Below are 22,952 nucleotides of genomic sequence, written 5' to 3'. Positions count from 1 at the left end.
GTTCTAATAGAAAGCTCCATGTCGGTGACTACAAAGTGTGTCACAATATATGGCAATAATTTTGTCGGTAGCGGACAAAAATAATATAAAAAGTTCATAAAGTATTTGTCATATCTAACCTCGCTCCATTCCGGCGGGAAATGAAAAATTATAGGGTCAAAGTAAAATTTTTGCGTAGATTCATTCGTTTCGAAAACCAACTTTTCCCAAGCTAATTAGATTTTGATTCGACTACCGATAATGTTATTTACGAGTAGATCCCATGTAAACTGCTCTCAACGTTGATATGACGGACATTACGATGGACGTTGCAACGTGCGCCGCACAGTTCGGACAAAAGGCCTGTTTTCGCCACTTCTCGTAGTTTGGTTATTAATGTATATATAGAGGAAATTTTTAACAGACAATTATATTTACCAATATAGTTACTAATTTTAACAAAAAAAAAATTTATCATTAAAAATTACCAAATTTATGTTTAAAAACTAACAAGTTTAGAACAAAATTAATAATAAATTAACCATATGTAAAATTAACAATAATAAACTTAAACAAATTATAATACTAGTGAATAAAATGAATAAACCTAACAAAACGCTATTCGCTATCCGAGTCATTCTCAGTACTTTGATTGCGACCCAAAATCATTGACTCTCGTGATCTTGCACATCTCGATCTATCCTTACATACTTATTACTTTTTCAATAGTTATAAAACGTATATTAAAAACAAATTAATAATATATAAAAATGATTGATATATAATTATTGCAAAATTGTATTATGCATAAAAATGGTTATTATATGATTATTATTAACAATTTCCATCCTAATACGCATGTTTTGCAAAAGAAATGTATTTCATATCGTGATATACACGAATATTGAACTTTCCCAGTAAATTCCCCACTGTAACTGTGGCGAACAAATGGCAAAATTTTTTACAACCAAATTTGTTTACAAATGTATACTTATTGTTAATTATTCACAGAAAATGAAATTTAACAATATAACTAATACATTTAAAAAGGAAATAACAAATTTTCCACGATAGATCCTAAAGGAAAGGTATGGACACTTCTTAAAAAGTTTATAAAATTGAGAGTCGCAAAAAGTCGCAGACAAAACTATGAGATTCTTAAACTATAATAAGTAATGTATCCGAATATGCATGAATCTCAGGATATATTTTGCCGTTTTTCTTTTATGTTAATTTGAAGTTTTATATGCAATTAACAAATAAAACCACCGTTGAAAATTTGTACAAAAAATAAATCTACTTTATTAAATGTATGAAGAATGCATATTCCTTGGTAAGCACTTTCCATTACATAGAATTATTATTGCACACTCATTTACAGTTAATATAATATTTTTCGATTTTTGGCACTTTAGATAATGCCTCCATGGCCAAATTTTTTTACAAAAATCTAAATTTGGTTACTAATGCATATGTAATGGTAATTAGTCACAAAAAATTAAATTTAACAATAAAATTAATAAGTTGGAAAAAAAATTATTTTTATGCATAAAAAAATTGTTAAATGATTTTTAAATGAATAATAATATGAATTTCCTGCTAATATGCAATTCTGCCAAAGGAAATTTTCGTGCATCGTCAAATAAAAATGTAGTGAGATGTGCCGACTTGTCCGCACTGTGTGTCGTGGCGTTGCAATTTGTTTACGTAGTCTTTTATTATAGTCATTATACTTATTATGCGTACACCGTCGGCATAAACTCATCAAATGATGTTTTACATTTTTGTACTATAAAGCAGCAAAAATAAAATCGTAGATAAAGTTTTATGCAATCGTAGTAAAGGGGAAGATTCAATCTTCAAATCTGTAATAGACTCATTCAGAAATAAATATTTTGGTTCTTTAATAGACGTTTCAATTTGTAGCACTTTCGATCAGAAACGTGCCCTCAGTTTTTCACCTGCTATATCATGCAACAATATCCTAGAAAAAATGAGTGGCGGTTTACAAAGTAGAGGCTTTGAGCTTCAAAATTAAACCAAATTATATTATTGTACTATTTTTTAAAGGAAATTATCACAGTTCAAATATCAACTATTCCTCAAGAATCGGAAAGTGAGTGTTCAAATACTTTCTGGATCCACTATATAATTATTATTATTTATTTATTGCTTTAAACCAAATAATGTTTATATAGAAATTACCTCGGGAATCGCCTATTTCTTGTTCCTATACTCTTTCTGGGATACCATGCATAATTAAAAAAATTTTTTATAGTGTCGATCTTAACAACATGCGTGAAGGACATTGAAATCGGTGGAGATTGTAAATAATTGCAAACCTCCTTGTAGATATTTACTAGATTACTTTATTTAGATAGCAAGTGTACCAAGTCTCAGTTTTAGAAAATTGCTTCATAGTCTAGCATCAAACTAGACTTCTCCAATCGTATTTGGAATTAACGCTTCTGGGAAGTGCTAGACGATAAACTGGACGTACTCGAAGAATGCGTCGAGTAGATGATATACAAGGTACATCGTCCTTGGGAATAAAAATTGTGTTTGGTTCCTAGAGATCCGTATTTCCCAGGCCTTGGTCCTTGCGCAGAGACACTCGAACTGTTTTCTGAATACGTAATACCGGCTCGCGGAGAGGCAATCGGCCAAATATTTATGCGACCTCATATCGAGAAATACAAACAGACGATTCGTCTCTCGCGATACGTAAACCGGATTATGTGCCTGAGGGCCGGACCAGATTTATCGTAAGTGTCGCGTGATATTTGCAAATGGCTTTGGTATACAAACAGCTGCGGGTTCTAGGGAAACTTTTCCTAAGGTATCTCGGCTCCCTCGAGTATTTAGGAACCTGTGGCAAATGAAATTTCATGAATTTCCGTTCGGTAGCTCGATCTCTACCGATTGTCGATTAATTTTTATTTCCGTGGAAATTCTTGTGGAATATCCGACCGATATCCGAGCGGCGTTTGACTTGCGAGGAGAGCGGGGCTTTCGTCAAGGTGATTAGGGAAATTCTGTATTATAGATTACTGTGTTTCTCTTCTAAACTTGCATTTAGTTTTAGAGGAATTCTAGATTGTGATCCTCCAGGCTTTGGGAATACGATTCATAACAATCTTTTGCCATTTATATATTCTTAATCAATTTTCTCATTTTCTTATCATATTACGTAAACGATATTTACTATAGTGACATTGACTCAAAAATTGCTTGCAACATATAGAAAAACTGTCAATAATTTAAAGTAAAATAAGAAACCAAACGTTCTGCCTGGACGGATCGTGGGTGCGGCTCGTTTTGCGTACCGTGGATCGATAAAGGGACTGAATGAAAACCGTCATAAGAAATAAACAGATGAGAACATTGTCGATGTGTATACTAAATGCGTTCAATGAGTCCCACAAGTATTATATGTAAAGTGTTATATGTAAATATTCGTAATTGAAAGCAACGATAATCTTACAATACAAAATAATATTGAAAATTGTTCGATAAAACTACACAAATATTGCTCTCGAATTTATTCGATCTGCATTTATTATAAATGAATCGGTTCTCGTCGATTGCGCCAAAAAATAATGCGTTCACAATTTTTTAAAGCTACTCGTCGAGTCAATGAATTATACATTTGCAACGAGACACGTACGTCTCGTTGCTATCGAGTTTTCGACCAGGCCCGCGCCAATCAACGACTAGGACCAGCCGCGCGCCAATCCGCGAAACCGGCCCGGGCGCGGACCAATCGACGTGTGCCGAAGATTCGCGAACGAGCACACGAGGTCCGCGCTCGGGCTATAAAGATCGCGACGGAACCACACAAGAGCGGACATCAGATCGGGGCATTCTCAGTCTCGCGCTACCCCTCGTCGTGAGCACACAAGTCTATACCTGACACCTCGAGCAAAAATTCGCAGGCTTTCGCCGTAAACCACTTCGCGCGCGCGCACCGCGAAAAATCACACGCGCACCGTAACGTTAAACCCAATTTCACCCCCGGACAACAACGACCATCACCTACTGCGGACCTCTCTCCTGCAATTCCCTCCGATCACAGTAATCAGCTGCTCCCCAAGCTGGAGCTTGGGGAGGAAGACTCCAAGAAACTGGGCCCATGGGCCAAAAGGCACTCAGCCATGAGTGACACAGACTGACACAGACTGACACAGCCATATACTCCTCCTCCTGGCAACCTACACAAGCCGCAAAAAACCTACAGGATCACCTAAACACCATCTCACAATACTTCCAGGACTGGAAACTCCAACTAAACGAAACAAAAACTCAAGCTATCATCTTCCACCCCTCCCGCAAAAAACCTACCCTGGCTCCAATCACACTCAACCAAATCCCAATCCCGTGGGTCAAACAAGTAATCTACCTCGGACTCACACTAGACCAAAAGCTCAACTGGGCCAAAACCATACAGGACCGAATCCACAAAACAAACCCGTTATTCAGACTCCTATACCCACTCATCTCCCATAAAAGCCCTCTCACATTAAACACCAAAAAACTCCTATACCAAACCTGCGCCAGATCAGCCCTCATATACGGACACCAAATCTGGATCACAGCAGCCAAAACACACCTCCAAAAAATCCAAACAAGACAGAACAAATTCCTAAAAATAATACTAAACGCAGACCAAGAAACCCCGGCACACATCCTACACGAAACATTTCAAATGCCCCCCATTTCACAATACATCACCGCTTCCCTACATACAGCTTTCACTCCCGACCACCCAAACCCACTCATAGCCAACACAACCCACACAACCTCTACCTCAAAACACGCAGATACAGCACCACCCCCAGAATGATTCAGCACACTCTCCCAAAACCCCCAAATAAACCTTAACCTAAACAAACCCCACCATCCCCCCACCATGTATACAGGTTTTTGAAAGTTTATCCTAGTATCCAGTCATGAAGGTCATACAGACCCCTCCCCATCCAACACGCCGCCCATAACACCTCATCCCTCCACGTCTAATACAGGTTAAAGGGAATCTTCTCCCCAGGTACTGTACAACCCCACACGCAAGTGAAAAACAACTAAAAAAAAAACACACACAAGAGCGGAGTTGGCCTGGAGCAGCTCTCGGGCGAACACCCGAGCCCAGGTCCTCTCGCAGCCGCGCAGAAACGTGCGAGCCTCGGTGTATCACCGGACGAACACGCAGAAGCGCCGGGATCGGCCGAAGCGTACGTGAGTATACGTCCCCTACGTCGAAAACCGAGACCGCGAGTAGGTTCTGGGAGGCGGTCGGTCGATCGACGGCCTGTACTTTTCAGTGCACCGTCGTTTCGACACTCCGGCCGTGATCCCCACCCCTCGGGCCCGTTCCTGCACCCCGCGTTCCTGACCGGAGATTTCGCTTCGCGCTCCAGGAGTCTAGTCACCAACCGACCACGCCGGCATCGAGCCGTAGGCACTAGGTATACGTCTGTGCATACGAACTCGGGCCGCGGCCATCCGGGGACGACGAACGGAGCGTCCCGCGAATCCCGCGAATCCTCCCCGCGCCCCGCGAGCCCAGCCGACGTAAGGAACGTCGCCAATCCACAACCACGTGCTGGGCCGCGGCGATTCCCGATCACCTCGCCGAGGCGACCGCGCCAGAAGGAATCGTGGGGATTCGGGCCCGCGACGGGAACACCCGACCGCCGCGCCGAGTCTCTCTCGCACCGACACTAGGCGAGCCCGGCTCGCCCCGCGCTCCGCGCGCCACCGAACACCGCGTACCGCACCGAATACCGCTCCGTTTCCTGCCGCCGCCGTCCACCGGCGGACGGCGCTCCGCCGAGAAATTCCAGGAACCGCCGCGAGGTTCGACCTCGTCCACCGATACGGAGCTCCGCCGCTCCCGCGTTAATACTAGCGTCTAGATTTAGGAAACATCCGTTCTTTGGGGTTAACGAATAGGTTAAGGGTTCCTTCGTTATTAGGGGTAACGAGTAGATTAAGAATTCGTTTAGTAATTAAGCTTAGACCAGTAAGTTGTTTTGCATCACGCACCGAGCGTCCACCTATAGTTTCTTTTCTTTTCTTTCGTGTACCAGGCCGGCCGAGAGGCGGATCCGAGTGTCGGACCGACCCGGACCGGACCCACCGGCAATCCGGGAGGAACCTAGTTACTCGAGTTGAATAAATATTCTTTTGTTTTTCACCGCAACCAGGTATTTCACTTATTCACCTGTTCTCCTCCCTCCCCAAAGAACCCTGGCCGCTGAGCCAATCCGGGGAGGGCTTACCCGCCTCGCTACGCTTCCCGTACGAGACGCGTACCGTTACACATTATTATTAATTATTAATTATGACATCTATGAGGAAAGTTTCTACGGTAATCACAAGCGTCACGAATCGCGTGTAACCATCGTTTCCGAAGCACGTTCATACCGTTCTTTATGACATTCCAGAAAGACACTCGTTGCCGCGACATACGAGCAGATCAAATTTTTCGAATACAGAGGCAACCAATTAAAAAGTTCGTTACTCGGAATAAAGAAGACGAGACTGGGGGTAGCTCGTCGTCGGGAACTTTTAGTTGGAAAACTAAGAGTTAATTTAGAAGAGGCTACCGACGAGACAAAACACGACAACGCTCGTACTCAACCGCGCCCGGGAATATAATTAAGTGCGACACGTTAATGCAAATTACTTCGTACCAGTAACTTCGCGTTATTCATTTACTCACTCATCCAAGTTACATTTCTATGTAAATGTTCCTGAAACTAGACATTTTTCATTTTCGTAGAAAGTAGTTCTTTGTGATTTTAAAACGACATTTTGAATGACTGTGTTGGCGAAATACTTTGTCGTGTGGTCCCTTATATAGCCTTTAAAAAACTCGATTAGTAGACAAAGTCAATTTAAAATTAATTCAAATCACGAATTTTGCATAAAGCGAGTTTATACACTTTTATTGTACGTGTGTAGCTTTTAATAAGCCTTTGTTATTCATTAATATTTAATTGTGCGCATTGCTTGTACTTCATGAGAATTATGGGATATCATTGTTACAAAATCATTTATACAATATCAATAATCTTTTTTTTATTTAAAAATTTGTATTCCAGTTCTGGTAAATATTTATGATTTTACATAGAACTTGTGAAACATTATTTTCCAAGCAATAGTACTAATAAAGATTTATTAGTATTAACTATACAACAAAACTAAATGTTTTAGAAATATGAGATTATTTTTATTTACTAGTGGAAGTGCTATATCTTTTTAGTTATAAATGAAAAGTCGCTTTAGAAGGAAAATTGATCTGGTTAAATAATTATTACTCTGCGTGTACAGTTGTAATTATATTTACAGCTTCAAATAGAGACAACATGATTTTATTTTGTATTGACGTTGTTTTGTTAAGTTATTCAATAAACGCCTTGTAGCTTTTGATATTTGATTTCATCAATCATCAGCTGTCATATTACAAAGTACCACTGAGAAACTAAGCGTACGTTGTTTTTGTGGAAGCATTTAATCATATTCGGGTTGGTGGATATGGTTCCTGAAATTAATTCTAGTCTGGCTTTCACGTTAACGCGCGCACAGTTGTGATTGACCCAAACTTGGAAATGGTTGTATCGTGTTGTGCGAAATGCACAGCTTTATTCAATTATAATTTCTCGAAGCGAATGTGTCATTGAAATAAATGCATTGTACTGAATCTAAAATAAAATAACCATTATGTTTTACTTATTGCATTCGATGAAATTTGTTTATAACAAGACGACTAAAGAATTGTTTAAACGGTTTTATAACTGTTTTCATTTGTAGCCTTTTTACTGGCTGACTATACAATTCCGAATGCATACAAAGACATAATTTATTTATACCGATATAACACGACTCATCGTCATAGAGACATTCGTTAAATAAAGAGAAAATGAAAAAAATCTGAAAGGTGATGGCGAACTTTAATGACGAATTAACTCGTCACTTCCAGTTAAAAGGTTAATTAAAAAATTCCTTATTCATGAGTTACATAGAATTCTATTTGTATATTAATTCACAAGATAACGTATAACGTAACTTTGAATATAATACATTTACACTTAAAAATTTTGTTAAAGTGATGACAATTTTTACATATACCTATATTACCTATATTAATCTATGTGAAAAATCTTAGTCAAAGTGGAAGCACTGTATACTCCGTAAACATTAAGTGTATACGCTAAGAGTTTCTGAAAAAATGTGTTTTAAGAATGAAGTAAATATGTTCTTTATGCTAATTTTGCTTCCTCTTTTATTATATAGTGACCTCTAGCTTTTCAACACTTTGTTATTCTTGTTGGTTCTTCTCAAGGCAAATATAGAATGGAAATTTTGCATACCAGTTATAGTTATATATGTTGTTTCATGATTACAAAATTTAATATTCTTATTTGAATGACTTTAACATAGTCTTTGGATATTCTTTTCAATGTTTATTGTACTTTGTAAATTCCTGAAAAGTATCATCAAAATACTTTTCAACATTCATAACATAATCTACATATGAAAATATGTCCTGAAGAAAGCTGTACTTGATAAGTAGTGAAAAATATGATGTGATTTTTCCTAAATAGCAATTTTTAAAACAAGGCTAAAAAATTTTAGACAGTACCACCTTTTCAACTGTACTATAAAAATATAAATACTGTATACATAAAATTTTAATATAATTGTGCAAACACTGTTAAAGTCAGAAAATAATTTATAAATTCATATTATATGATTTTACACGATATAATAATTACTCTGATATAATAACAAAAAGTAATTTTTAAGGTGAGAAAATGTCTGATTTAACAAAGATGATTCACCAAATTAACAAATTTTACTATTGGGAGAATATACGTTCTTGTCGAATATTTTATGAAAGATACCGGTAAATAGAAATTATTTTATGTTACGAACCGGAAATCCTACGGATTCGCTTATATTTATTTAACGGTTCATTTTAGAGGGCTTTTTGAAACGTAGTTCTCTTTATAAGACCTTCACCCTTGATAAAGTGGAACTTGAACATTTTTGTGACATATAATTAAAAAAAAAGAAATATATGCAATTTCCTGTAAAATAATATACAATTAAAACAAAGTAAGTTCCGCAAGTTCAAAAAAATTCATATTTTTCGTTAATGTTCGTTGAAAAGTTAGTTAGTTTTCGATACAGTCAATACTTTTTATACATATATACAAGATATTCGAGAAAAACGATTTTATGAACATTTAATTAATTATTTTAATGTTTAATGGCCCGGGGCACGTTATCCCGTTATTCGCAGGTGTTCAAACTATGCACAGTTTTTTTTTATTAGTTAGTACACTCTTGGGGAGAGGGGAGCATAAACAAAATTCAAAAGTCGAAAATAAGAGCCACCCTGGTATGGATCCTATGAATGAACAAAATATTGTACATTTGTAAGAACTTCAAATGTATTTGGTATCATTTTATAATTAAATTGAATCATCTACCTAGTTCTTGTGAAGATAATGGTGCTTTTCTTAAAGTTTAAATCGGAGTTTAAATTTGTCCCATCTTGTGACTGGCCATTTTCCATCTGCGAAAGGAAGTAAAAGAAACTGGAGGAGTTGGGTAAGGGATTAAGACAAAATAAAGGTTCGACAGAAAGTTGAGGGAGGGCTTAGACGATAGAGAAAAATAGAGAAAATGAAAATTAGTAGAATGGTAAGGTAGAAATCTCAAAGTACAGTGAGAAAGAAAATCGTGAAGAAAGTATCGATGAGAGAAAGAAAGATTTAACAATGATTCTATGCTTCTATGATTCATGTTCTATGATTCTATAGAATGACGAAGCGATGTTTTTGAGATCTTGATGCTAAAAACAAAGAAAATAAAAAAAAAATTACAATCAATTAAATTTGGTATCTATCTTTTTTATAATCAACTAATATTGTACACTGGATATTTATTTAAATTTTAAAAGAATTGAACACACTGGATCTCTGAAATGGTGAATTAGTGGCGAATTATTGTAACTCTATGTGCATTTGTTATGTCAGATTATTCTCACAAACTGTACACAGCTGATCAATAAATAAAAGTGCATATACCATTTTTAAGTGATGTATTACAAAGACTTTATTCAACTTTGTGTTCTTTTTACATCTAAAAATAAACCTTTAGATTAAATTAATTAGATTTTGTGTATTTATAGAATATGTAGTTTGTAGAGATTTATTGTTAGTAGAATTTCAAGTTGAAGACAATTCAATAAAAATTTAATCCTAATAAAATAAACAAATTGTTGATTTCATTGTTTTAGGATGACAAAGTGTAATCACCTAACAGGTATTGCAAAACGATTTTGGTGTTCGACAGTGTAATCTTATATTACAGGTAATACAGACGAATTATTTTCCTAGACAAACAAATATGAAAATTCATAAAAAATTTACATAGATTTTTTTACATTTGTAAGAAAAATTCGAGCTATACACAGTCAATAATAACTAGATCGCTGATTTTATGCATTTATGACAAATTGGTCGAGTACAAACCTGAAAAGGTATTAGATCATTTTCAAGTAATTCTTCTATTATTTTTGACTTTTTGAAATTTACCAATTTACCTTTACTTTCCTACAATTGGCCTGGGCAATTTTTATTCTGAATAAAGATCCACAATCTAATAATAACTTCCAGAAATTTTGTACTAATTTATCAAGAGTGATTTCTTACAGTAACCATTTAATCACACTAACCCATATTAATATAAGCCTCACCCTTTTTCGAGTATTGGCGATCGAGTGTACGTACATATGTTTGTACGAGAAAGACATATTTTTATGACTTCCACTCATTAAACCAAGTCGAAGTCTACCATGCGAATTTGCATATATACCGTACCCTCACGCATACAAAGCGCGAGTAAAGAGCTTCCGTGGCGTAAGCCAGCCGAATATCCGCAGTATAAATCGCCGATGCATTAGAAAGTCAGAAAAGGAGTAAGCGAAATATATATTCCAACGATAATTCGATAAGCTGCTTCGTATTCCCATTCGTTCCTCCATTTCGTTTCACTTCGATTTTTTTCTGGCCCTCTCCTCCCTTTTTTTTTTGTAATATCCACAAAACGCATAAACTTCCAATCTGTTTCAGTAATAACCAGAGTAAACGATCGGACGTGACGTCACTCGGTTCGAACATCGGTAAGCCGGACCGGTTTGGAATTGTCGAGCACCGAGTCGATGGTAGGCGGGTTCTGATATTTAAAGCGGACAACAGATGTCCGGCCGAGGTCGGTGGCCATTACACGTTAATGTTGGACTTTGTTTGCCTTAAAAATTGATGCTGGCCATACTAGCCTTCCTCCCCCTCCCCAACCACTGTTTCACCCTTCCGGCCCCGCCGACCATTGACTCTTGTTGCTTCCACGCTATTTTTCCATTGTGCATTCCCACCCGCCATCAAATGAAAATCGGTCGATATCTGCATGTGCGAAACCAGTAGGTTTTGGCAGGGATCGTCCGGGCGTGAAATTCTTCGTCGTCTCATTTCGTATTTACGAAGGGGATGACCACTTACCTTTGAAGCGTCACGCGGCACTTGAATGTTTAATCATCCGATTAATTGTCTGTTTAAACTGTTCGGCCCGGTCTGGTCTACCGTTTCAGCACGGTGTTTATTCAAGGACATACTATCTATGGCGGAACACACTCATCTTTAGGCTACTTTGAGTCTTGGATTGCATAGTAACGTTTAACAAACTTCTCAACAGTCATATTTGATCGTGGAACGTGCTGGACGTGCTCTACGCTCTGTTATTGCTGTAATGCAACCGTATTCATAGCAATGTACTGTTTAGCGTTCTCTAAATTGAGTTCAGAAAATTAGATAGGACTGATGCAACTTTTATCATTTACAGTGGGGGATCATATAAACTGCGGATTTTATGCATTTATGACAAAAACTTCACTCTTTGGGACCAATAAACACGCATAACTTTCGAACTAGTGAATTTGACTCATTAAAACTTCGATTTTTAGCATTTTCAAGTCAAGATCTACAGGATAATAGAAAGGAAGTTAAAAAATTTTGGTCCCAAAAGGTGAAGTTCAACCGAATTTAACCCTTTCGTTACCATGGACGAGATATCTCGCTACCACTATGTCGCGTGTATAACGCTACGGGCGATATATTTCGCGTCAAAACGGTCGTTACTCAACGTCATGGACGAGATATCTCGCGTTGCAGTTTCTGTTTCGTGCTGCTATGGACGAGATATCTCGCGTATCGTTGATATGGTATCTTATACTAGAGAATCTGGTACAGACCTGAACATTTCGACGAACATTGCGCCGAACAGCGCGCCGAACAGCGAACGAAACGCAAAGTCGACATTCATTTCGGCGCGATTTTGCGTTTCAGACGCTGTTCGGCGCGCCGTTCGGCGCGATGTTCGGCGCAATGTTCGTCGAAACGTTCAGGTTTGTACGAGGCCTTTGATGTACGTCGAAAAACCGACAAGCGATGGATCGACCGCGCGCACGAACGCAAACGGGTGGTTCCATTTAAAAAAGTCAAGGTGACCTTGATATCTTTAAAAAAATGACATAAAAACAAAATTTTTTTTTGGCATCGTGTCAGCTCCATTGTACCATTCAACTTTGTCCTTACCATATTTTACATACCTTAAGAAACAACAAAGATATTTGAGGTACAAACGTTAGGTGACTCACCCTGTATATCATTACGTGTGAAAACAAGATAGGAAAAACCTTCCTGACGCAAGTATCTGTTACTTCTGATAATCATTAAATCTATAAGTTCATGGTTAAAAAATGGTTGAAAAATAGAACAAGGGCTACTATTGACTGATAAGTTCGTGTTTCGATAAAACGACCGTTTTGACGCGAAATATCTCGTCCGTTGCGTCGTACACGCGACATAGTGATAGCGAGATATCTCGCCCATGGTAACGAAAGTGTTAATATGACTGGTACATTATATACAACCGATTAAAATTATTAACAGAAAGTATAAATTTTTATGAGACCCCCTTTTCTCGTAATTGATTCTGTCAAATTTAATTTGGCATAAAGTTCCGCAATCAAACAGTAATAAAACTATTAGAGCTACTAGCATAATTTGACGAATTTATATTTAAACAATTCATTTTTGTATGCAAATATAGCTACAATGAAATCTTTTTATTTTTGTTAAGTATTTTGGGAAGTATTAATGTGCAAATATTTGTTTAACAATACTGCAGGCCACATTATAAAGCGATGTAACCTTTCCTATACAAGCTTTCTTCTCAACAAAACTATTGTTAGTATTTTGCGGTGATCGTACCTGTAAATTTTTCATAATTCCTATTCGTGAGACAAGTTAAGCGTGATATACGATTTCTGCACCCAACGAAATTATAATTTCCATTAAATATAAGGAAAAAACATAAGTTGTAAGAATTCTTTTTTGCAATATCTGTTGCAATGAAAGAGTTAATCAATTTTATTGAAAATTTGTTGAAGGATTAGTTGAATATCATTTTCCGAAAGACATCAAAACAGTAAAGGATAAATATAATAGAAATAAGTTGATAAATTGTTGCATTTGTTAGTGTATGTTGGGCATCTTCACTCAAAAATCAAATTACAAAAATGATGAGTTGTTGGATACTTGCACTCACATTTAAAGAATCATATTATTCACACTACCAATGACAGATTTTCGTCAATAAAATTACATATGTTACGTGTGAAATGGTGTTTCAACTCCTAGCTGATAAATCAACATATTGATTAAAATGAGTACTACTGTAATTAATATATTTTGTTCCAGACTTTTCATATAGCGTATGTGTCTGTGCGCAAGTAATGCTATTTATAAACAATAGGAAGGCAGGCATTATAATGCCTTTGTCACGTGTCATGCGAAGGCTTAATAGCGATAAATTTATAAATTTAACATTGGATTTACGAACATTTTCTGCCTATATTTACTGAAATACGTATACAAACGCATATAATATAGAAATATTCGAAATAAAAAAGTATAAATAATACACATTTCGCTGATTAAAATTTACGTAAATCCTCCTTGATAACCCAAATGGATTCTGTGATTCTATTGTTAAAAATTGTATTGCCTATAGGGCACCTTACGAATTGTACTTGTTTATAGTAGCTCCTTCGGTAGTGGCATAATTTACCATTAGTCAGGCATCCCTCCTATTGTACCAAGTTATACACTGGCGGGCAAAATAAAGTTTCAATAGTAACGATCACAATTCTTACAAACTGAAATTTTATTTTAAAGCAGTAATGAATTATTTATAAATACTTACATTTTATAAAATAATGCAAACGCTCAAATTACAAAAGGGAAAGTCAGCGAGCAATGAGAGGACGAGTAAACACGCGTTCTTTCGACAAAAAGGGGGTAATTGGATGACAAATTGGCCAATGTTTTACGTGTTTATAGAAGACTATAAATTTCTAGTCTGCCTTGAAATAAATACCATCGACGAAACGCTGGCGCAGCGAAAGAACGTCGCAGCAAATTGTGCAAGTTAATTTCGAGCGGGCGAGAAATTTTCAATCGGTCGGCAAAAATCATGGAGGCGAAATACTAGAGTTTGGCGACGAGATTACACGCCTGTAAGAACTTGGCGTCTAACCGGTTAAATAATGTACCCCGGGTAAAACGGGCGAAAACCCGGCGTTGAAATCAGAGGAGATAAGTATCTTTCGCTACCACCACCACCACCACCACCACCACCACCACCCCCCCTCCCGCCGTGGTACCATTATCGCTATCTTGTGTTACTGGCTGCTTCACTGCCACCGTCTAGAAATGTTATAGTATTTGCCTCCAGTAATTATTCGTTTCTGAACGGGCTCCTCATAGTTTACCAGTCGCGTTGGTCTATCGACCTACTAATTACATCGCGCTGTAACGTTTACAATTTTCTTGGCCTGGTTTCCGCCTGTATGAAGCGGCACAGCCCACGAGAAAATATTGATGATAAACTCACCATTCTTACGTTGAATGGTTATTTCGCTGATTGCATGCCAGCACAAATTGCATTAACCCATTGTGATTTGGCTCGAATAATGGTAATATTTTTAAGGAGATAGTCGAATTCATTCCGCTCCCCGGGTTCAATTACTTTGCGTATTTGCTTCCTATGGATCAGACTACAAGATTTGTTTTCCGTGGAATTTACGGTTCAGTGATTTTATATATAAAATATGATTCTTGAATTTTATACACAGGGTGGATTACCACATATTATCATTTCCATTTACATGACTATTTATTATTCGTAGCGGAAAATCGTTCACGTAGAGTTGAATGGTATCAAGAGGGGCACATTCTGACAATAACAGATTTTTTTTGTAGGTGGACGTGCAGAGAACATATTAAGGTCATTCACTCTTTTTTAAAAATGGAAACATATTTTTTATTGCACCACTTAATGTATCTTAGTTGGTTTTATACAACTGACTTGCTTTAACAGTGATTAATAACGAAAGTGGACGCACGAGTGCGAGGTAAACAAAATATATAGCTCCTAGCGAGGACAAATGAAAAGAAGAAGCGAGAAAGTATATTTCACGACTTTTGTTTATAAGTATATATATATATATTTGTTTTAAATTTCTGTTCGCTTTGAATTACTAATATTACTAATATTAGAAACATTAGATTTTATTGAATATTGTAGTTAAAAATGTTTGTAAAGTAATGTAAAAATTATACTTTATTTCTTAAATATCTATGTGCTTAAATTACAAATGTAACCTATCCTCAACGTTAAAGTTTCGAAATTTGATAACAAGATAGAAAATCTAATATAAATTAATTAATTAATTAATTAATTAATTAAGTATTAAGGTTTATTTGTGTTACGTGTTTTATTAAGTGTTTTATAAAGTCCCCATTAAGTGTTATTTCTTATTTTCTATCTAGTTCTCTTCATTCCTACCTAGCATGTATTTGATGTCAGTAATTAGTATATAGAACATCATATGTTTGACAATTCGGTGGCAAATATAGTTCATTTATCACATGCCATAGCGATGAAACAGCCTTGCCAACGAAATTATTTTCGGCTTTCTCCTTCAATTAATTTATCCTAAAATCCATGTAAACCACAATGGTGGGAATACCCTACAATTATCATAGAAGTGACTTACTAATTCAAAGGAGACCCATTACCGCGGCAATAAAATTTTACTAAGTATTTCAAAACCGTTTTTCGAAGAACAAGAAATTATTGTGACCATAGTCAATCAACAACATAAGCAGCCCCGGTTTTGGAGCAGTTGCTGATACCGAAGTTACAGTAATCGAGTCACGAATTCAATGAGGACGACGTCCGCCGTGACACCTAATATCACGTTAATGCAGTTAAGTACTTACCGATCGAAGTCGCCACCGTGAGAGAATACAAGAATGCTTTGGCGAAGTTCCATTCGTACTCTGGGGCACGTCGCTCGGTCACAGGATCGCTGGCGGAACTTCCAACGTAGGTCCCGACGTTCTGGGTCGCCTTCATGTCCTCGGTGATCCTCTTCACTAGTTGTTCCTGAAAACGTGCGATCTCCTGCGCGGCCAGCCTAGTCCAATTCTCACGGTAAAGAACGTTCAGGCTCTCCGTGATTATCCAAATGTTCTCCACGGTCTTTGCTCTGGCCTCGTAATTAACCTTAACACGAGAAAACGTCCCGTTGAAATATTGCACACTTAAATCCAACCGAACGTATTTTAAATCTAATTCCTAACCCATCGCGCTCGGAGCTATTTTAATTCCAAAACCAAATTTTTCTTCCGACCCAGAATATTTCCATTTTACACGATTTTGTTCATTTTATTCGTACGGCACTGATCCAATTTACACGCACAATACTGAAATGTTTAGTAGTTTATAAAATAGGAATTTAATGATGTAAGAAATATTTTGAATAATTATATGCCCATTTTTAGCGGCAACTCAGAGTCGCCACTCGAGTGCGAAGGGTTAACTTAATTTTAGTTCTCAATGAGGTTTATTTATAAAGTTCCCTGTTCTTACAATAAATGAAATAGGCTTCGTAGTGTGAATGTCCTACAAAATTAGTCTAATGACTAGACTGCTGATCTTAGTAATAGAAACTTATTTCCATTTTTAATAGTTTTAATAGGTCAGAAGTGATGTAACAATATCCGTAAATTCTTCTCATGTATTTATCACTTTATATTCCACCCCATTCTTGTCATAAATGCATAAAATCCGCATTCTACCAATGACAAAACTTTTTAATTATTTTATTAAGAATCTTTTACCAATATATTCGCGACATTTTTTTTATTAAAATGAGTCCAAACATGCTATAATTTGAAGCATATCCGCTTGTTCAATTGACGTTTCAGTAGAGCTTCGATTATCCGAACTGATGATATTTGAATTCTCCATCATTCAGACACGTGGTACACATGTAAACAGTTCAGTCCGAAGTGATTCGTGCACAACAAAATTTATTGTATAAATTAGTAAAGATTTGACAGAATGAACGTACAACTCCACTGACTGGTACTAATCGATCGGTAATAATCGAGGTTTTACTGTATCGTCAATTATATAAGAAAATATAATCCAAATTGTGTCATGTTTGGTGTCATTTCAATCAGAAAAATATCACAAATATATTGATAAAACTTTCCTAAATAAACTTATTAAAGAAAATTATTTCATTATCAACAAACTTTATGAAGAAGTAACATTTTTTAAAATCAGAGTCGTAGAAAGTAGCATTTTTACCTATTTTAATAATTTGTTTATTTCATATTAAAAACCGTATTTTACGAAAATAGCTAGGTGCCATGTGCCGTCCTGTCTGATACCTACACGGTTTTGTAATGAACAAAATTTTATTCTACGACATAAAACGACTGCCACAATTTTCGAAAATGTAGAGCATTTTACTGTAGGTAAAATTTTGAGAGCAGTACGTCTTGAAGAATTAAATTTCTAACAAAAATAAGAACTGTTCATGACCATTGAATTTTAATCTCCACTTGGGTGCAATGCACACTGTAGAGGTACAGGTAGAAACTCAATTATACTTGTGAAAATAAAGAACGATATAAAAGTATAAAGAGGAAGAAATGCTAAAAAAGCATTAGAGCTGGCTGCAAAAATGCCTTCTATATTTCATTTTAGACTGCGAACACCGCAGTGTTGTTTTAAAGAACATTGCGGCAGATATTGCATTTGCGTATTTGTTGTACGAAAAAATGTTGCGAACAAAAGTTGCATGGTTTTTTGAGGGACATACAGTGTTCTAATCTGATTTTATTACTTTGCTTTTTTATCGAGATATGAGAATCACCTTCAATTTTTTGAATGAAATGTCTAATATTTTTTCTCAAATTCGGATAAATTATGAAATTCTGCGAAAAAAAGTATTGTACAAAGTGGGACTATATTTATAGGGTATAGAACACACTGTGCTGAGTAAAAGAGCCTTAGTAAACATAGGTCAAAGGGTGAACCGTTTCTGAGACATGAATATTTTTGTTTGCTAGCATTATGATCAGCTTACTTACTTCCTTGTAACTTCCTTGTTACTTTCTTCCTTGTGTTGACCTATCGACCTATGTTTCCTAAGGCTTTTTTACTCAGCACAATGTGTTCTATATACCAAATAAATATTGAATGGTTTTTTTAACACCCTGTATGTACATATATTTTTGAAAGCTCAATAGAACGGTTGAAAACGTCATACAGTAATTGAGGGACCATTTTAAAAGAGAAGCTTCAGTTCTTGGGTTCAGGCATGACAAAAATTTTTCCATCTCCATAGTGTCGTTTGAATTCGCAAACTTTTTGACGAAAAGACTATAATTCCCCTCTCTGCTACATGATGTACAAATATTAAAGCCACAAACTAACGAAGAGTTCTGAAAGTACAGCCTTCGATAACGCTTTAATATGATTTCAGGTGGATCGTTGATCAATTTTTTTTGTCAAATTATGATTGTGTTGGTACGACGTCAGCACCAATCACCGAATGCAACCATCGCATTGCGTTTGAGTTGGTATAACTGCCGCGTCGAGCGGTCTTCCCGCGTTTTCGTCGCGTCCTCCCACTACTCTGCGAGAGCATCGCGTTATGTTAGCGCGTCCGCTTGACCGCGTCGGGTTCAAAATTATATCTAATTAAAGGTTTTTCTAACACACAAGTGTTCTCGTCACTGTGCATTCTTGATCCCTAATCCTAACAAATAGTTTATATACCAGCAATTGAAGATCTCAGGGCAACAAATGGTTAGCTCGATTTCGACGTGATGGTAAAAGAACAAATTCTTTCGATAATTCGGTGCAACAAACGGTCATATCATGAGATGTTTGTAACTGTTTGTTGCCCCGAATGTTTACAGTCGCTCAGACTATTTGTTACTCCGAACGATTGATCTAAGTGGGCAGTCACGTCGAAATCGAGCTGACCGTTTATTGCCCTGAGCACTTCAATTGTTCAGCAAAGAATTATTTCAGTGTCTGGAAATTACGTGACCAATTTCAAATCGGTGTATAAGAAGCAGAATCAAAATTTGAAATAATAAGAATAAAAAGTTGAGAAGTACGAACATTGTTGTGAAGTTATACATAGATAGACTGCGGATTTTATGCATTTATAGCAGAAACGTAAATAAAATACAGAGTAGTGAATACATAAAAAAGAAGGGTATAATCCTACATTATTTTCAATTTATTATAATTAGTAAAATAAGAAACACCTTTATTTCACTCCTGCTTCTTACAATTAATGAAGAAGACTGTTATTTTGCATGAACATGTGCAGTTCAGCTATAGGAATTTCAGTACGAGTTTTGTATTTAAAAGTAGAAGGCGTGTTATTTTTTCATATTTACATCTAATAATCTTAGGATTTGATTTCATATATTTTATATCTCAAAAATATATTATTAAAACTATATATTCTCTTTTAAATTTTTAATAACTTACACATTGTTCCTTTATTTTCATACAAATGAACCCATAAACATATGTATATCAACTTGGAACCTAGTTGGTTTATAAACTATTTGAGGTAACAGCAAAGCCTATTGTGTTTTGTTCTCTGGTAAAGCTGTTTATTTACTTTTCTAAATGCTTATAGCTTGTGGCTTAGATATATATTCTTTGTGATTAGAACTTCGTTGTTAATCATAATTTGTTAGGAGAAAACGATGCGCAATTTCACGTGCAGCTCTGTCAGAAACAAGTTGCGGCCTACCCTTTCTTGAAGAAGTTGACACACTACCATAGGTTTTCTTTATTCTTGCAACCATCGTATGACTTACACCACATTTCACTGCAATTTGCCTTAGTGAAAAACTTGTATCGCAAAATGCAATGATACTGTTTCTTTTATCTGCACTAAGTGCTTTCATCTTGCCTTAGGCGTGTCAACTAACTTTCAAATAGGAGAAAAACTGTGTAAACACCAGTCTAAACGTGTCTTACTATAGTTGGCTATCAGTGTTTGTCGACAATTTCATTTCCCTAGCATTTGTGTACTATCTTGACTGTTTCTGATGAAACGTGCAAAACTGTAAACATTGCTTCAAATCCTTATTTTTGTAAAATATTATATGTATTGTTAATATTGTCTAACATAAACTGTTATATTTTGTTTATCACATTAACCATATAATTATTATTACCTAAGCCTTATCATTCAATTGAAAAATAGGTTGTATTATCACGTTTTATGTAAAACCAACGAAGTGTGTTTACACTTTTGCTCGTCACTGTATGTGTTGTCAATTCGGCTTAAACTTGTGTCTCTAACGTAGGGCATAAAAGTTTAAAGGAGTGCCATCGTCAGGGGCCACGAAATTTAAGACTAGTGACAGTGAATAACATCGTGAAAGTGGATATATTTTTGCAGCATACGGGTCCCTGCAGGACGGGTTTGACTTTAAGGGGGCCGGCAGGCATTTGGCCTTGACTGGCACGCTATGTTACGCTGTGCATTTTGTTCTAGACATTTTACGTCTTAAATAAGTAAGTAATCAATTAAAAATGCATACCACCGTGTTTGTACATGTCTTTGCTACGTCTGTCCAGAGCCTTTTTTTCGATACGAACACTAAATCTCTCGAAATGGAGAGAATCTCTCTGCGGCAGCCATCTTGTGACGTCATACTTGCTTCAGAAAGCGAGTTTTCTGCCGAATATTACAAATTACTCCGCGATGAGGTAGAAATTCGCAATTTGGGCTCTGGACAGACGTAGATTGGACTTTTAGGAAACACAAGTGACCACTTTTAAACTGCTCATTGCAATATTGAAGCGTCAATTTGTCAAGATTTTGACCCTTGCAAGTTCATATACGTATATTGCAGAGAGATTCTCTTAATTTCGAGAGGTTTAGTGTTCGTATCGAAAAAAAGGCTCTGGACAGACGTAGCAAAGACATATACAAACACGGTGGTATGCATTTTTAATTGATTACTTACTTACTTAAGACGTAAAATGACTAGAAAAAAGGCACAGCGTAACATAGCGTGCCCGTCAAGGCCAAATGCCTGCCAGCCCCCTTAAGGGAGGAAGAAAGTGAATGGGACGCTAGATCGATAAAACTTCGTTGAAACGAACTTTAACGGGAAAATGCGCAGATAATTCGATTGTCTTCGACTTCAATGGGAGATCACTGAAGATAGAAAAAAGGAGTAATAATAAATATAGTATGATAAATCGAGATCCATTTATGTCGATGCGAGTGAAAACGTAATAATGAAATGAAGGCGATACGCAATTGGCAAAAAGATTATGTTTTGCTGAAAATTTCTTTGATTTCGATTATATTTTATTTAACCCTTACGCCAATAACTGGGTACCCGGGAAATTACTTTCAGATTCTTTTTAAAACTTTTTTAATGTTTTTGTTTACCAATAGTAAGACTATTACAGGTTTTTATGTTGTTGAGTGAACACAGATTAACTTATATTTGGGGCGTATTCGTTGAAACTTTCAAATGCAACACCATTGAACATCATCATACATTTTGGTTCTTGACATAAGGGTTAATTTTCATACTTTAGCAACATCTGACTTTTGCGATTATTGTTCTTTCTTCGACGTAAGGAACACAAATATTTGCGATCTTATCCGATCTTATCGGAAATAACAATATAATAACGATAATATAACAATGTGATGGGCAAAAATTTGACTAGAAACTGCAGCTTTAAAATTTGTTTCTGCACCCAATTTCTCGAATTTCCCTTATTCCTCCGATCACTGTTCCATTGTTCAATTCAATAAAAAGTAAATATTTTCAGTTTGATAAAACGCACTAATTTAATAGTTTTAAACTGTATTTATATTCTAACTTTTCTTCGCAAATGGTCTTTTTGGGAATTATTGCGTGTTACCTCGTTTCTATTTAATGAAACGTTTCCCCATTGAATAATTTTATATTCCGAAATAATTGCTCCAGTTCAAAGAATACGTATACACGCGCGCACGCCAAACAATGCAAACCAAATTAGTTGTTTATGCCAGCAATTGAAATTGGATTACTCTGATGTTGACATGTTTGCTTCATTTTCATTTTGACCCCTCATTGAAATGAAAATAAGATTATAGAAACATCGCATTTGTTACTGCAAATATAGGGAATTTAAAGCGAATTAATTGCGCAGCAAATGTACATTTCTGGTATTCATGCGTTTGTGGAAAACGTTAATAGACATTATTGCAAATTGCGAGCGAAATATTCTTCCCTATGATTGGATTACTTCTGTGTATGCAATTAATAACCGAACTATGTGTGTACATTCACGTACACAATCTTCTCGTTTTTATTTCAGTGTTAACAATTGTATACCCAAACTATTACTTGCATACACTTTTTTTATATGGACGTATATTTCTTTCTAATTAATTACTGAAAATGCACCCAAAAATTGTTTTCTTTCAGTTGTAT

The 22,952-nt window shown here is 36.2% G+C and overlaps 1 protein-coding gene across 1 annotated transcript in view; it reads right to left on the bottom strand.

Moving 5' to 3' along the window:
* The window catches only part of LOC143363184 (potassium channel subfamily K member 6-like), a 157,448-nt gene that overhangs the window by 131,616 nt on the left and 2,880 nt on the right, over positions 1-22,952 (bottom strand). Inside the window, exon 2 of the mRNA XM_076803782.1 lies at positions 16,395-16,680. Within this exon, the coding sequence (XP_076659897.1) occupies positions 16,395-16,680 (286 nt within the window). The remainder of the gene's footprint in view (positions 1-16,394; positions 16,681-22,952) is intronic.

This window comes from Halictus rubicundus, unplaced genomic scaffold (genome assembly GCF_050948215.1).
Source record: "Halictus rubicundus isolate RS-2024b unplaced genomic scaffold, iyHalRubi1_principal scaffold0027, whole genome shotgun sequence".
Lineage (NCBI taxonomy): Eukaryota > Metazoa > Arthropoda > Insecta > Hymenoptera > Halictidae > Halictus > Halictus rubicundus.
This window is presented reverse-complemented; position numbering and strand designations above follow the sequence as displayed.